Source organism: Chiloscyllium plagiosum, chromosome 20 (genome assembly GCF_004010195.1).
Source record: "Chiloscyllium plagiosum isolate BGI_BamShark_2017 chromosome 20, ASM401019v2, whole genome shotgun sequence".
NCBI lineage: Eukaryota > Metazoa > Chordata > Chondrichthyes > Orectolobiformes > Hemiscylliidae > Chiloscyllium > Chiloscyllium plagiosum.
This window is the reverse complement of record NC_057729.1, coordinates 30,041,091-30,058,942: the sequence shown is the minus strand read 5'-3', so window position 1 is coordinate 30,058,942 and position 17,852 is coordinate 30,041,091. Positions and strand designations below refer to the sequence as shown.

The following is a 17,852-nucleotide window of genomic DNA, read 5'->3' as shown; positions in this document are numbered from 1 at the left end:
GGGATGTCATAACTGCTCCTGACTCTAATTAGGAAAACAGGCTCTCAAAAATCTGCCAATAGTCTGACTCCTTCAGAAGCAAATCCAAGTCTGTACAGGCAGAATATAGTGTTTACAGGAATTCTGGGGTCACAGATGCTTCTGGAATTGTTAATACTTCAGAATTGTTGACAATTCAGGTTTAGGAAGTCCTCACTTCTATTTTACTTAGGTAATCCCAGCAGCAAGTATCTGTATTGTTTAATCATCAATTTTAATTAAACTGAATTTATTGCATGTGTAAAATTATAATGCAGAAGTACAGCAACACTGCTTTGCATGTCAACACAGAAATACAGAGATTGCACAGTACAGAACTAAGCCAGCCAGCCCAACCAGTTTATAACACATTTCTGCTCCCTTCTTACCTCACATATTAATCAGAGCAACCATTTATTCACTTCTTTCTCAGTGGTTATCTAGCTCTCCTTGAATCGATTTATTATGTTAGTTTTATTTTTTACACTCTGTAGTTTGCAACATAATGATTAGAACATAGAACAAAGGAAAATACAGCACAGCAAGAGGCCTTTCAGCCCACCATGTCTGTGCCAACCATGATGCCATTCTAAACTAGTCCTATCTGCCTGCCAATGATCCAGTTTCCTCTATTCCCTGGCCTTCTGATAGGTATTTCCATGTTTTAGTTAGAGTTTTACATGAAGACCTCTGGCCAGTTTCAAAAATCTCAGCTCTGCATGGATACTTTTTATCATTCAATGATTAACACTTACATCTGCTTATTCTGAATATGTGCAGATTGCAAAATATTTATAGTTCAAACTGTGCATTAACATGAGAGTTCAAAAATAAAAAGGTGTAACTTCTTATTCTGTCCAGATTTGCGAATTTCTTTGCTTTATTTAGAAAATCTTGACAGGAACTCGAGGTTAGATTATCATTCATTCACTTCGGACATATTACATGGAATAACATAAAATATGTAGCACAGAAATAAGCCATTTGCCCAACTAGTCTATGTTAATATTTATGATCCACTCAAAACGTTTTTTCCATCTAACTCTATCAACAAGCTTCTCTCTCTATTCAGATTCCTCTCATTTGCTTATCTAGCTCCTCCCTTGAAATGGGTCAATACTATTAACTGCAACCACTCCCAGTGGCAGAAACTTCCACCTTCTTACTTGTCTTTGGTTAAAAAGGTTTCTCTGAATTCTCAATTTAATTTCTTATTGATTATCTTTCACTGATTGCTAGTTTTGTTCTTTCACTCAAGTGGAAATCACTCTCTCTTTCTTTACTTTATCAAAACCCTTCATAATTTTTAAGATCTCCATTATATCATTCCTGAGCTTCTGTTTTCAGGAGAATAGAGACCCATCCAGTTCATGCTGTCCTGGCTGCCTTAAGTAAACGGAACAGTCAGGACTTGCTGATTGGATTGCAGAAAAGACCAACTTGAACAAATAGTCCAGGTGAATGACTGTATGGCAGAAAACAAAAAGCAATAACTTCTGTGCAACATTCCTATCAGAAAAGATTTACTTGGTGCAATGCCATGCCACAAAAGCAATGGACAATTCTTTTTACCCACCTCTGTCAGGAGAAAAGAAACGTTTCCTTGAGTTCAGTTAATGAGCAGTAAAAAAGCTTCCATTCACAAAAAGCATCCTGCCCAGATGGCTATCCTGCTTAGTTCTACGAGGTCCTACTTCTGCCCTACTTTCTGGGTTGGAGAACTACAAACATACTACCAGAGCAGCTGGAGGGTCAACACCTAAAAACAGATGTATTGGGGTTAAGACTGATATTAAATTTAAAAAAAACTCAAACCAGATCCCAAATTGCTGTAAAACCACCATCACACTTCCCCTCTGGGTTTAACAGAAACAGCACAAAGAGCAGGTAAAAACAATGACTGCAGATGCTGGAAACCAGATTCTGGATTAGTGGTGCTGGAAGAGCACAGCAGTTCAGGCAGCATCCAAGGAGCTTCGAAATCAATATTTCGGGCAAAAGCCCTTCATCATGAATAAAGGATGAAGGGCTTTTGCCCGAAACGTCGATTTCGAAGCTCCTTGGATGCTGCCTGAACTGCTGTGCTCTTCCAGCACCACTAATCCACAAAGAGCAGGTTCATTCCTAGGAGATAGACTCGTAATTTAAATATTTGAGTTAGGCTGACTATCTTTGAATTGTTCTGTTTTACTTGCATACCAGGAGCCTACCAAGTTCCTGAGGCCTCAGGAAACCTAACAGCGGACAATAAGAGATGAGGGCAGCTTTGAGAAGATATTTGTTTTTAAGCACTTCTGTGGACCAGGAGTGGAAGTCTTTCAGTTATCCAATCTTCATCACACAAGGAATGTTATCAAAACCTTCTCATATCAAACTCCTAGAATCGTACATGTCCCTCCTGGATCAGGGATTGGATCACCACAACAGGATTAATCCCTCTTTCATTTTGGTGAGATTCAGATGTCCCCAATAAGTACTGGAAACCCATCTTAAGGAAACACATTAGACCATCCACCTTAAATTCCTCTGTTCCGCCCGTATGCATCATGTTCAGACATTCCACTCCCCCGATAGCACTGAGGTTCCAACTCACTCCTCCTACCTCAAGACTGAGCAATCTTCCTGATGATTTAGTTATGATTCGGGCTGAACTAGTATAGTCCCACAGGATTCACCAGGGTCAGGCTGAATTCCAGGCAGAAACTTTTCAAGAAAAAAGTGGCACAAAAAGTTTTTATCTGAAATTTCATCCACCTCTCCCCATGCATGCACCCACAAAACTTGCCTATATAACCTGTCCCTGTACTTTCGAAGTCAATGACACTGACATAACTGAAAAGAAAGTACCACACACAGAACTCATAATAAAGACCTCCATCTCTTTTCAATATATGCTCACTATAAATTGCTGCTAAAACGAGAAATAAGTCATTTCTGGGCCAGCCCATGCTCATTAAACAGATGCTTTATGGCAATGCCTTGAAGCAAACACAAGGTGTTTCTTCATGCAAAACCAATATGCTCTTTGATGAAGAAAAGGCAGTGGATCGACTTGAAATCAAATTCCTCTTGGCAACAGTAAAGTCTTCGTTCAACATTAAGGAGGTCAATAACTATTCACACTTTGCATCCAGGGTCACACAACACTGGGGAACCAGGGGTGAGAATGCTTTTTTTCATTGCCCTAACTACATATTCTCTAGATATGTGCATCAGAGTGAACATGGATATCCAGAAAACACAGGCAGGAAGAATAAAAACAAAATATGCTGATGACGTAATGCAACAGACAATTGTACGACAATTCTGTGTGTGTGTTAAGTGCCAAGCATTGCCCACTTTTAAAATAAATGCTGCTTTGAAATAAAAATGAAAGGAATGTGATATCAATGCATTAAGTATTTCAGGGCTAAGTGTGAAGATTTGAAGGTTGCTGGGTCTTTTTTTCTGAATCTCCTACAATCCAACCTATATACTATTCAATACAGACAATATACAATTCATACACATTCAACTTATATATGACTATGGATGAACTGGATGATCCATACACTACTGAAGTCTAGGTCTGAGGCATTCAAGTGGGTGAACCTGACCTATACAGGAAATCTAGGTACAATCTTTGCAAAGCAGCCCAAATAATCAAGACTCAATACCAGTCTAAACTAGACTCTCAGACTAACCATATGAACACACATTGACTACGGCAAGGCTTTCATGTTGTCACTGGCTACAAAACAAAGTTGAATAGAATCACTGACAACAATGCATCCCTCCCCAATGCATTCCACTTTGGTTTTGAACAAAAGGTCATGGAAATGATGTCACCTGCCTCGACGGCCTTGGGTGCACCTGTACCCAAATTCACCGCTGCAGACATCATATCGGCCTTCTTAAGCATGTATCCACAGTTCCTCGGAGTAAATATCACCACCTATTTATCCTGGTCCATCCACGTTGATGCTACAGTCAAGAAAGCACACCACCGTCTCTACTTCCTCAGAAGGAAATTCAGCAAGTCTACAATGACTCTTACCAATTTTTATAGGTGCACTATGGAAAGCATCCTGTCCAGATGCATCACAGCATAGTATGACAACTGCTGTGCCCAAGAAAGCAAGTAATTACAGAGTTATGAACACAACCCAGTCCATTAAGAAAATCAGCCTTTCTTCCATTGATTCTGTGTACATTTCCTGCTGTCTTAAGAAAGTAGTCAACATAATCAAAGACCCCTCCCACACTAGTTATATTCTCTTCCACCCTCTTCCTTCAGACAGAAGATACAAAAGTTTGAAAACACGAATCAACAGATTTAAGAACAGTTTCTTTTCTGCCATTGTCAGACTTATGAATGGACCTCTCATATTACTATTGGATCATTCTCTGCACCTTTTCTGTAGCTGTAACACTATATTCTGCATTCTGTTCTATTATCCTGATGTACTTAAGGTATGGTTTGGCCAGTTAGCATGCAAAATAATACTTCTCACTGTATCTCGGTACATGTGACAGTAACAAATCAAATCAATTCAAGACTGTACATTTCTGGTTCATTATTGTCTAAACACAGAGTAAATTTATTTTATACAAATTATCTATCATAAGAAAATAGTTCTTACACTCTGACAACGCTGATAATGGTACTTCAATCCGTAAATACTAGGAAATTCCAGCCAGCAACCAGAGCGAGGGCATTTAACACGAGAATGATTCTTGAACTCTTCCTTCCATTTTGCCATCATGCTTCCCTAGAAGTAGAATTGTATTAATAACTCTAAATTTTGTGTGAAATAATCACAGATACAATAGAGGCCAGCTGAACAGAACTGTTTGAAACTCGATGATGATAAGGTCAACTTTGGCAAAATATTAGATGGTTTCATTATTATTTTTAATGTAGCCAGCAGTTTTGTATAATTTTTAGATTTATCGGTCTTGAAATTCTATTTTTGTTTTGAGAGGTCTGCAGTATTAAGTCAGGGAAATGTTTTAATGGACAGTGAAATGAGGAAAAATCATTTCTATCAGTTTTCCAACTGTGACAAAAGGTGAAATATAAATATAAATATAATTTTTGGAATTTGTATTTCAAACTTTAGCAGGTGGATGTTGGTTTAGCAGGTGGGTCTGTGAAGAATCTGGTGTAATAAGCTTTTAAAAAAAGTCAGTTCAGAAGATACTGGTGTTGGGTTTAGAAATACGGTAGAAAGATTGAAGGCAGTTCATAAAACAAGTCATCTCAGCAAAGGGATTAATTCATGAAATGCAGGTATTTCATAGCTGTACATGTCAAATCACTGTGAAGCATTAGGTCTGGACATCTTTTGCCAATTTGTCTGCCCAGCCATCTTTTCAATGAGCAAATATCTTTCGACTTTACCTTCAGTAAATGTAGGCACTAAGCAAAGACTTATAGTTTACACAAATCTCAAACAGGCATCTTGATTATTCTCTAAGTTATTACTTCTGTTTTGTTTTCTTTACTCTCAGCTTTTCTCTGGCTAAGTCATACTGGCTAATTTCTCCATCTTTTCAGAGTTCAAGCTTTCTTTAAAATTATATTTCCTTATTTTGTTCTCTTTCTCTTCCAATTCTCTTTGTCCAAGCCAAATATTTTCATTTCTTGTCCTCTCTCCTTTGCTTCTAATTCAAATTGTTTTCATTTCCCCTTCTCCCTCTATGTTGTTTTTAGTTGTTGTTTCTAACAATATTTTAGCTTGTTCCAGCTGTGGTATCTCAATTTCAGTTTCCCTCCTTTTAGTTCTCTAATGTTGGTTAATAACTTTAAGCATCTAATCCTAATGAGATTTTTCTTTTACTTCTAAATTCAATTTATCTGCTGTCTCAGATTAACATGAGTTAAATATTTCAAATTGTCCACTATATTTCTTCAAATGCTGGCAAATGGGACTAAATTAGTTTAGGATATCTGGTCAGCATGGCCAAGTTGGACCAAAGGGTCTGTTACCATGCTGTATAACTCGATGATTCTACATAAGGCCATTTTGAAAATCCAATCTGAGCAATAAACATTAATGTCCAGGGCCACTGTGTACCCATTTCTTTAAAAGAGACACCGATTCATCTTAAACTCAAATAATTTAAATCCTTATCAGGAGCCTGTGCTTGTTATGATCCTAGTTGATGTTAAAACTTGTCGAGTTAGGTCTCAGAAAGAAATCTGGCAATTTTCAAAACCAGCAATGTAATTGAAGGGTGAGATGATTGTGTTGTTCAAATCAACAACTGGGTTGTGTCCACTTAAATCTGGGAAAACACATATTACATGACTAAACCATTTGATGGGTTACAATAAGACAATTTGGTATGAATCTGGATGAAAGTAAATTTGTGAATGCAAAAATTACATTTTTGGGCCACACTGTGTGTCATAGCCAAATAACACAGAGAGAACTGAAAATGAGGAAACTTTGCACTTTCCCCTGTCTAAGATGAAATGTGAAATTCTGCGATATATCAATATAAAGGGATTTTATTGAAAGCTTATGTTGAATTTCCCTGCTGTAATGGCTCCTTTGACAAATTAATTGAGAAAAGGTGCAAATTCTGAATGAACAACAGATAGTTGGACGACGTCTGACAACTTGAAAGCTGTTCTGACAACAGCACCGAATTATGAGAAGCCCTTCAAATAGGCTGTTGATGCAAATGAATCTCAATATGGATGTCTTTTTACTACAACATGATGAAATGGGAATTGAATGGTTTGTCAGTTATTTTTTCAAAGAATCTGATTCCATCTCAAAATAAACATTCAACAGTGGAAAAAGACATTGAGTCTATGTTGGCTCCAAATCAATTTAAAAATTCAACAACTCAGAATAAACTATTATTTAGAGAGACTATAATCTGTTTAATTTTGGACAAGATCTTATGGTTATTTTACTGAAGTTTAATACTCCAGCTGTATCATTTAAGAATCAGTCATTTATTTAAAACACAATGTTGTAGCAGACTGTTTGTCAAGAGCATGTGAAAGAATTTGTATGCTGTAAATCAAATGGACTTCTGTAAAATAGGGATAAGAAACTTATTGTGTGCTTAATGTACATATATTATTACTGTTAATATAGCATAGAAATAGTGCAAATAATTTTTGGGTGGGAAATAAAAATGCATCTTTATGATACATTTTCATTCTTGTTTTGGGGATGAAGTAAGTAGAGTACAATATCTTTAAATCATTTTCCCATTTTTGATGTCAAAATAGATGCACATGGGTGTTGTTTACTTCTGTGAAGGGTTTTCTTTGAAATAAATGTTGAAGAATTCTTCTGGGTCAGTGTTTAAATCCAACATTTCATTCGAAAGGAAGTAACTCTGGTGTTAATAGAAAGATGCCTAGACTGTTGTGTTTACAACAGGTAGAGTGAACATGTAAGGCATTTGCTTTGTTTTCAGTTCAGAAGAATCTGTTTTCAGTCAGAAGTATCTGGTTTGAGCAAACATTTAAAATTTCAGTTTAGGAGATACTACTGTTGAGTTCAGAAGTACACTTAACCTCTCAAAAGGATTCAGCATAGTTCAGGGAACAAGTCACCTCAGTAGAAGATTTAGTTTGAGAAGCTTTCAAGCCAGGAGAACTTGGTTAGAAATCTATAGGTTAGTAGAACTGAGTAAGTTTAAACTCTCAGATTTGACAAAAGTTTATGTCAGCCAATTTGGAGAGGACTAATTGAATTGTCTCCATACTTCATGGCAAATAAACTGTCAGGAGTCAGTTAAATAGAATTGTCAAGGGCTGGATTATGGGTATAATTTCTCTGGGCTTGAGTTTCTATAACAGGTATTGTCAAGAAAAAGGTTTAGCTATGTTTAGCTATTAGTTTTGCGATTATTCAAACTTCTGTACATGTTTAGATAGCTTAGATTTTTTCTAAACTTCTTCTTTATTTAATAAACTTATATTCTGTTGTTAAAATCTGCAGCCTTGTGTTAATATGTCTCTATGACTAATCATCGCTTTAAACAAACAAAAAAATAAACACAATATTTAATAAACTAGATTTCATTCTGTAATCTGACTTATCCCAAAGGGTCATCTCTGGCATCTTCACACAACCCAAAATTAATGTCCTTTTTTATGGACAGGTGAAAGATGGTGCGGCAATTCCCTTTTACTCTTGGTTCACCACAGATAGATGTTCCTTAAAGACAAAATGTTTTAACGCCTTGATTGCTGTGTTTCTTAAGAACAGACTAAAGACAGGCCTTCATGTATGCTTAATAAATAGAAGAAATGTTTATTTCTTAATGCCCAAATGTAATTCCTACATTACCTGCTCACACATGCACACAGCCTGGCATACATACAATAAAAGGTGATTACAAAAGAGGGAGTGCACTAGATCTTTGAAAGGATCTAGTATTCACTGTTATACCTGAATATATTCTAGATGGAAGTTTCAAATATTGCAGGCCTGCATTTTGTCTTCATTGGAGAAATGGATGTTAGACATTTATTGGGATGAAGAATTTGCAGTGGCTTACTACCCTCAGCATCACCTCAAGTCAAGGTGCATTTGAGGTCCTGTCAGAAAATCCAGTGTGGTGTTTCAAATTAGTTAAAAAGTTAGCCCCAGTTCTCTGCCTATTTGTGTGGTCCTTCCTTTGCTCCTTCTGAGTTTCTTTTTCTCCCAGACTAACTGACCAAGGTTGTTCCCAAAATGTGTGTTACTAAATGTATCTTCGCCCTGATTTCTGTCTTGTGACCACAGCATCAATATTTTCATTATCCACATAAATGGTCTCTGGCAGCTTGAGCATTGAGACACAATAGGATTTGAATTTCAACCATTTGCCTCTCGTAGTGACTGGATTTGTTTCTTCTCATCACCATTCTGTGAAATTCCCTTCTGCCAGCCAAGAAGCATACAGTGTCAGTTTCCCTTCATTCTGCATGCATTTCGACAACAGCAGTTACTAAATCATAGAAAAAGATTTGTTACATGTAATGTCTTAAACAGAGAACTGGGGCTAACTTTTTAACTAATTTGAAAAAACACACAGGATCTTCTGACAGGACCTTAAATGCACCTTGACTTGAGGTGATGCTGAGGGTAGTAAACCACTGCAAATTCTTCATCCCAATAAATGTCTAACCTCCATTTCTCCAATGAAGTCAAAATGCAGGCCTGCAATATTTGAAACGTCCATCTAGAATATATTCAGGTATAACAGTAAATGCTAGATCCTTTCAAACACTTAGTAAGCACTCCCTCATTTGTAATCACCTTTTATTGTATGTATCCCAGGCTGTGTGCATGTGTGAGCAGATAATGTAGGAATTTAATGTCTTCTTAATGTAATGTCCCATAAGGTCATTTGCATTTTATCCTGTCCAACAAACAAGCTAATTTCTAGCCTAATGGAGTTTCATGTGTATTAGCAGATGAGAAGGGAAGTCGTGTGATGTTTCAACTCCATAATGTCTCAAATAAGTTGCTCATTCTCCATTTTGTTTGTGAAAGTAAAGTGTCCATTTTTTCTCAGTCCTTAGGTATAAGTTGCAACACCAGATTTGAGTGTTGTCACAATCTCATCAGCAATGTGCATGGGGAATATACACCTGCAACTGTTTGTAACTGTTGCTGTACGGAGGTCTGTTATAATGTCATGTTTGTCTATCATCCAGAATCATCACACATCTGCTGTAGCTCACCTACAACTGCTCTGATGACTGATATTGATGGGCCAAAGTGCCTTTTCCTGTGCTGCAGACCTGTATGACAGCTACATCCAACTACACCTAGGTTTGTCCCACTTTCTACTGGCCTTCATTTTACCTCCTTGGCATCAATCTTGGCTTTTTAAAATGCGCAGTTTAATTTCCAAACAAGCTAGCATATTGGTTCCCATAAGAGATTCACTTCTGTGGAAAATCAGCACACAAACTCCAGATCCATTGCTGGTAATTTGGCATCATATTAATCAATCATATATTAAGTGTATTTATTTGGAGCTTGATAGTGGGCATTAACTGGGAATTCACTTGTGCCCTGAAAAATGCACATACACTAGATCAACTTTAGTATTCTTATGTAAGGAAGGATATGAATGAATTGGAGGCAGTTGAGAGAAGTTAAACTGGATTGATAACTGAAGTAAGTGGGTTAGTTATGAGGAAAGTCACAACAAAATGGGCTTGTTTCAATTGGAGTTTAGAAGAATGGGGGGTAGTTCAACTGAAGTGTGTATGATCTGAATGATCTTGACAATGGATATTTCCTCTTTTGGATGAAACAATAGACAATAGGTACAGGAGTAGGCCATTCGGCCCTTTGAGCCTACACCACCATTGATCATTCACAATCAGTATCCTGTTCCTGCCTTATCCCCATAATCCTGGATTCCACTATCTTTAAGAGCTCTCTCCATCTCTTTCTTGAAAGTATCCAGAGACTTGGCCTCGCTGCCTTCTGGAGCACAGCATTCCCTATATTCACCACTCTCTGGGTTAAGAAGTTTCTCCTTAACTCTGTTCTAAATGGCCTACCCCTTATTTTTAAATTGTGTCCTCTGGTTCTGGACTCACCCATCAGTGGAAATATGCTTCCTGCCTCTAGAGTGTCCAACCCTTTAATACTCTTATATATCTCGATCAGATCCCCTCTCAGCCTTCTAAACTCAAGTGTATACAAGACCAGTCGCTCCAATCTTTCAACATATGATTGGACCGCCATTCTGGGAATTGACCTAGTGAACCTGCGCAATACTCCCTCAATAGCCAGAATGCCCTTCCTCAAATTTGGAGACCAAAACTGCACACAATACTCCAGGTGCGGTCTCACCAGGGCCCTGTACAGCTACAGAAGGACCTCTTTGCTCCTATATTTCTCTTGTTATGAAGGCCAGCATGCCATCAGCGTTCTTCACTGCCTGCAGTACCTACAAGCTTGCTTTCATTGACTAATGTACAAAAACACCTAGAGCTAGGGGCACTATTAAAAACAGAGGCCTCCTTTTTAGAACAGAAATGAGAAGTTCAACTTTGTCTTTTCCTCAGAACGTGGTGGTGACAGGATAATTAAATATTTTAAGGCATAGGCAGAGAATCTTGTCATGCAACAAAATCAACGGCTCTGAAGGGAGGGTGGGAATGTGGAAGCTGAAATACAAATACATCAGCCATGAGCTAATTGAATGGAAGACCAGCTTTGAGAGGCCGAATGGCCTGCTTCAACTCACCATATGTATGTTCATAGTAGGGGTAATTGGTGCTAGGAGTTGGTTGCTTGTAATCTGTAATTGTCTACATAATGCTTGTTAGAGTGTGACAGGGTTGCCTTTAGTTATATCTTTTGCCATCTAGCTTGCTAGAATGTAACAATTTGCAAAATATTATACATTGTAATTCATTTTCACTCTTTTTGTTTGAGTTTAGTCTCCTGAGAATTCTCAGGGTCCAGACTAACAAGTTAAATAAGTAGTTGGAGAATTTCTAAACTCAGTCACATCAGTTTTGGATCCAAGCCTATAAACATATGCATTACTTATATATATATACAAATCACATCCTCAGAAATGAAAACCACATTGCTTAATAATATTCTATTAATCTCTTTGAAAATGAAAAACATATACTGAAGTTAAATGCATTTGACATGGAATTTCCATCATTGGCTTGTGTAAAATTCCATTAATCGCGTGCCTATACTCACATTATCCAGCAGACCACTTATCTGATAATGTTGTTCTCCTTTCCTTATATACTATATCATGATTTTGTTACTTTAATTTAGTAATGTTCATTCTTCTTTTGTCCAGGTAATTGTTCTGTTGTTTTTTAATCGAACATTTTGGGAATTCTTCTTTGAAGTGGGTATTAAAGGTTCCATTATTATATGAACATTTTGTGAACTTAACAGTCAATTTATTTTGCTTCAATTTGAGCATTATCTTTATTGAGCGATATTTCCTTATAGGTATAAATTGTTAACATTGTATTACATCATTGCCTGACAACATAACGTTATCAAATGCTGCATTATCCAGAATAACAAGCTGAAAAAAAAGGGATCAACTTTGAAAAACCATTTCAAGTTACAAAGTGAACAAAATCTTTTGAAATTATCATTTTCCTTTGATTTATCTGAGTTATTTCTGTCTGGCCAACCCCTGATTTACTGACAGGTCTTGCTGATGATCTGCTGCTGATGTCCTTGATCCACGGGATTAGCTCACTCGCTGCTGGCCTATCAAGTGTCTGAGTGGCTCAAGACATAGTGGATCATCCCAAAGAGAGGCAATGTGGGGTTATGGCAGCCCATATTCCACCTGAAGTAACGCTTTTATCATTGTCATGATAATTATCATTAATAATATAGTTTCATGTATCTGTATTAATATCTACAAAAAAGTTAGCATGACAATTTCAAATAGCAAAATATTATACGTATAAGTTTACAAGTGTAGCTCAAACTACCTACTGGGATTTCCTGAAGTGCATGGTCCTCTGATTTGTGTCTTCCTTTTTGTCTGTTTTCTACTTTATCACTTTCAGCACGTCCTAGACAATCGAAAAACAATGTTCATACAGTTATTTTCATTAACCTCAAACATTGCACAACAAATATTTATTGGCATCCCAGGAGACATTTGCTGACAGACTCAGTCTGCTGATTCAGTGAATGAGTCACTGACCCTTTCAGATTGTTGGACCATAAGACTGTTATTCACTTCTTGGCTTAAATAAATGGAAGTATGACAAGATGGTTTTTAATGTCCTAAAATATGCATTAATTAGATAGTACAAAGATAGCAGTTTGTTTGATCATTAAAGAACTGCATACCACATTGACAGAGTAAGTAAGCATTTAAAAATGTTTGTATAATTGTTGTTTATGACCAGGATCTGAAATTTCCCATAACACCAAATAATCATTCAATTGATTAATGCACTTCCCACACACATGCACGTGTTCCCAGCTTTGATCCTGGCCCATGTTGTGTTCACTGATCTCAGTCAAGATGGGCAGTTGTATGAATGGTACAAGTGACACTGCTGCAGCATTTTGTGAGTAAAGAGAAAATAACCTCAGCTATGTATGAGTGTTGTCCAGTGACACATTTGGTAAAATGCATAAGTATTTATACTGGATGGAACCAAGGTCGGCCTTTGTGATGTAACTGCCCGTTACCACTAAGCCCCTTGAATGTTCGGGGATGAACACAGGTTTTTTTTTAGACCAACAAAATATTCTATATGAGGAAATGATTTTAACTGTCAAAACATTTATATTTGGGATGAACCAGTTGCAAGTGAAAATGATTGGCAACTCAACTGAAATTTTTGAGATATACTGGTAGTAAACATGGATACCAGCGCGAGAGATATGTCACAAAGCTAGTCCATTTTGTTTCTAAACGCTGTTCCTTGGCTCAAGGATACGCTGTCCTTGATGTTTTTCAGAGGGGTAATAAACCGGGCTGGGCTCTGATCAGTCTGGCTTGGTACAGAGATAAAAGGATTTTGAGAGGCCTTTTGTTCATATATAAACAGATGAGACTTCAGGCCAAAGTGGTCATGTCTTAGAAGTGACCTGTTTAAAGAAAGGGGAGTGGTCAGCTCTCTAGCTGAGCTGAGCAGTTTTAGTTCAGTCTTGAACTGGTTGGAAGTTCAACGGGGAGCTGTGTAGAAACTCTCTCTCTTTTTCTGTCCTTCAACGTCAACCTGTAAGCATGTGTTCCATTTATACTGTTTTTTAAAGGGAGTTTGTTTATTGGGACTGTTATGTACATTTGCACAGCATAATTAGGTCTAGTTGGATAGGCTGAGTTCTGTAGGGGTTCTTTATTCTGTTCTTTGTGTTTCATTGTGTGATTTTGTGAATAAATTTTTGTCTGTTTTAAAACCTAGTAATCAAACAGGCTAACTTAATCTGGGTAATTTTTCACTGTACACTTACCGAAACAAATTACAAAGTTACGGTCTGAGCTGCCTGCTTAAGAATGTTTTGAGTAGTCTGGCTTAGTCCATAACAGATATAACAATCAAATTCAAATAGTTGGCATCACGATACAAAGAACATACAATCTTATTCTACATACTAAGAAATGTTAAATGTCTCGTTGGTAGAGGGAGGTCACATGTAACCAATCATGTAATATTGGTGGAATCCCACTGAAGTTATTGAGTCACATACATTATGGCTGCAGCTTTGGATAGATACAATAGATACACATAAACATAATTGAAACTGAATTTCAGCATATTTGCTAATACTAATACAACTCCCCTCTATGAATTTGATCTGTAATTCATTTCAAACCTTTCTCTTAATGTCATCAGCACTTGAGTTAATCTATACCTCGGAAGGTTGTTTAATTTTTCAGAAACAAAATTGACATTAATGTAATTCTTCTTTCACTAAAGCTTCTTATCTTTCGAGGCAAGGGAATGTTAATATCAAATAAATCAACAGTACTCCATATTTGACATCCTGGGATGGGTATCAATTTGGACCTGGTTGAACACTATACCTTGTACACCCCTCACCAATTATCTTTCTACTGACTGATCCATAACTTGTTTGCCACTCGTGCCTGAAGTGAAAACTAACCCCTTCTGTTATTTCCTAAAAAGACATGTAACAGATTTGAACTCATACCCTCCGTCCCAATAAAATGCATTTAAACTAAACCTTAAACAATTCTTTACTTTTATTTGATGTAAAAAATTGCAGAGCTAAAACAAGGCAATCATATCATAACTTCACGCTGGAATTTGAATCAATGTCCAAAATCTAAATTGAGATTTCTCAGTGTAGTTTTCAACTTTATACACGGTTCATCCAATGTCTGTCTCATTTATTATACGTCATATATAATAAGGCTAGTTATAATAAGGTCATTAAAATTCAGTATAATACATGTCTAATAAATTGGATGTTGCCTAAATTGAGCAGACCAATGTTTCAGCCATTTTCCACCCTTCTGATCTAATTATTTGAATCGACCAGTATGGGAATTTATTTATGATATACCTTGGGGGTGAGGGGGGGTGAGAGCAGGTATTACTTGAACTCTGGCCTACCACTTTGCCACAACTCATGTAACACAATGATGTAAATTGAGAAGTAATGCTCAATCCTATTAATATAAGATTATCATAAAAGGTTCTAACATTAAGGAAACTATTAAAAGAGCAGGAAAATGCTTAATAATGACAATAAATAATTATTTATTTAGAAATAAAGAATTAAAGGCTTGTGACAGATGCATTTTCAGTGAACATTTGAAGCCACAGTTATTCATAAACAAACTTTTGCGAGAATATCTATCTAGTGAAAAATGTGAAAACAGGGCAATGGGACTCTGAAGGTCATGAGGAGAAAGTCAAATGTGTAATGATGTTTGTAATTAAGTGTGACAATTAAAAATGCTAAACATGCTCAGATTAAGCAACTGGAGACAATGACATATAAAATTGTACATTTTATATTACTGGTTGCCGGGAGTGAATTCCCCTCGAGACAAGTATTTAAGAATATGATTAAATTACCGTTAAGTTCATTTTATGCATAGTTATAATTAATCTGTTCTGACCAGTCACAGGTAACATACTTATCTCAACACCAAAGAAGAAAATTCTCAATGGGCAACTTCTACCTGTGTAAACAGTGAGAATATTGCTGACAACAAGGATTAGACACAAACTACAATCCTTTCTCTTCAATGACCATGATTTCTACTTGAATACTGGGTTCAATGTTATATACTGCATGGTGTCAACACTGTATCAATTGCACTTGATTGGAAAAACAACAGTCAAATTTTTGTAGTACGATACTGGATTGTTGTTAATAACATTTCCTACATTCTGACTAAAACCAACATTTTCACTACAATGTCAAGAATAACACTTACTATTTGATTTTACTTATTTTCTTTAGAATTCTACATATACACCTATATATACATAAAATGTAATCCTTTATTAAATAGTTACATCTTAAAGTTATATAGTAAAACAATTAGTAATAATCACAACTGCATGACACATTACTGAAAAGAGACCAAAAGATGTATTTTACAAGAAATCGGTGAAGTGTCAATTTTGTTGTATTTCATGGAGGGTTTCTCTCTGTGAGCACTATCAGGTTTTCTCATGCTATTCTCTGCAGCTCACCTCAGTAGAGATGCAGCATGCCTCTATGACATCCCACTTGCACTGGCCTCTGCTTAAATACTCATGTGGATATCCCGGGATTTTCAATGCCATATTTGTAATGGAGTTGTGCACATTGTGCAGCTGCCAATCTGGAGCTGCCCCCTGCAAATTGCCGAGAGATGACTGACAGAGTAAAAGAGCTCCATGCTTTGCCTATAGGTAACTTGGAGATCCTGATGGACAGGGTGGTATAGAGGAGGCTCTCCTCTTTCCTCAGAGCTGGCAAAGACCATGGTACCAGACTCTGGTACCCTGGTCTGAGATTGCAACCTGAATTTGTGCCATTACCACCACTTGGAAGAATGGCCAGTAAGGCTGTGCTCCACAAGGGTACGAGCTCCCATCTTGTTTCTGCCACCTCACAGTCACTCTAACTTTGCTACTGCATCCACCTCCCACCAAGAGGCATGGTGTACCATTGTCACCATTGCATATAGCATCTTCCCTCACTCACTCTGATTTTATGGTCCAAAGTTTAAAATAAGTTGCTCCTGAACTTGTGCAGGCTCTGAGGTCTTGGCAGGTAATTGTAACTTTAGAATCTAGAGGAATCAACATCAGCCACAAAACATTGTTTATCCCTCACAGTCTTTAATGCAATTGATTTATACTGTTGCATGATGTGGTTGAGTGAATGTGGCAGTAGGCCATTGCATAAGGTGCATATACACCACCTTGCGATCATAAATGTCTTTCACTTGTATTTTGTGGGCATCTGTTAAAATCCTATTACACTTTGAAAGGCCACACATGACATGGAAGTGGAGCTCCCTCTCTCACTGAAACATTCTAGGTTTGTTTAGCCATTTTCATTTCCATTGCTCACTTGTGAATTTGATGAGGATGGATGGAACAGAGTGAAGTGCATACTCAGCCACTCAGTGTAGGTGACCCCCAAATCTTCATATTCCCTTCTTTGTTACCTTCCCTGTCAATTTCATCAGTTTTGTTCTTTCCCTATCCCTGCAAACCAATATATTTAACTGTTCACATCATCACTTTACACCTGGCAGATTGCATTATTATTTCCAAAACAGTAATGCACTACCTCCCTTTAAAGTCAGGTTGCTGACTGTTGATGACATTGGCCCCTGATGGGCTCCCATTAACTTTCAGTGAATGGACCTCCTCAAGACTGACCTCCCCAACCAACTTCAACAGACAGCCCCAATTAATTAATGTACAGGCCCCTGACTGGTTTCTACAGCTGCCTGACTGACCAACCTCAATTCCCTGGACTCGTTGCACTGGACCTGCAGGACTGACCATTGCTCATTCTCCAGCATTTAGAGTTATAGACCCCCTGAACCTGACTACCCCAAGTGTCCAACTGACCATGTTCAAGTCTCTGGAGTGACTTGGAAGTGTATGGTAAAATAGGGAAAATTCAGCATGGTTTCATCAAGGGGTGGTCATGCCTGACAAAACTGCTAGAATTCTTTAAGGATGTAATGAGCAAGTTAGACCAAGGGAGAGCAAATGGCTATTATCTACTTGGACTTCAAGAAGGCCTTTGACAAGGTGCCACACAGGAGGCTGCAAAGTAAGATAAGGGCTCATGGTGTTAGAGGCAAGGTGCTAGCATGGATAGAAGAGTGGGTGCCTGGCAGAAAGCAGAGAGTCTTTCTCAGGCAGCCTG

The 17,852-nt window shown here is 37.4% G+C and overlaps 1 protein-coding gene and 1 long non-coding RNA gene across 10 annotated transcripts in view; one reads left to right on the top strand and one right to left on the bottom strand.

Annotated features, from left to right (window-relative positions):
• Positions 1 to 17,852, bottom strand: part of znf512b (zinc finger protein 512B) — a 99,195-nt gene that overhangs the window by 37,621 nt on the left and 43,722 nt on the right. For 5 of the 6 annotated variants that reach the window (XM_043710402.1, XM_043710401.1, XM_043710404.1 and 2 more), the window contains 2 exons: positions 12,471 to 12,550; positions 4,641 to 4,769 (listed from right to left, as the gene is read on the bottom strand). In XM_043710402.1, the coding sequence (XP_043566337.1) occupies positions 4,641 to 4,769; positions 12,471 to 12,550 (209 nt within the window). The remainder of the gene's footprint in view (positions 1 to 4,640; positions 4,770 to 12,470; positions 12,551 to 17,852) is intronic. The other variant, XM_043710405.1, reaches the window with a different exon arrangement.
• Positions 1 to 17,852, top strand: part of LOC122560130 — a 107,499-nt gene that overhangs the window by 76,186 nt on the left and 13,461 nt on the right. For 2 of the 4 annotated variants that reach the window (XR_006314651.1, XR_006314650.1), the window contains one exon: positions 9,677 to 9,794. The exons of 1 other annotated variant lie outside the window; for it this stretch is intronic. This is a non-coding gene — a long non-coding RNA (uncharacterized LOC122560130). Of the gene's footprint in view, positions 1 to 9,676; positions 9,795 to 12,174; positions 13,446 to 17,852 lie in introns of those variants that run through there. One more of the 4 variants, XR_006314652.1, reaches the window with a different exon arrangement.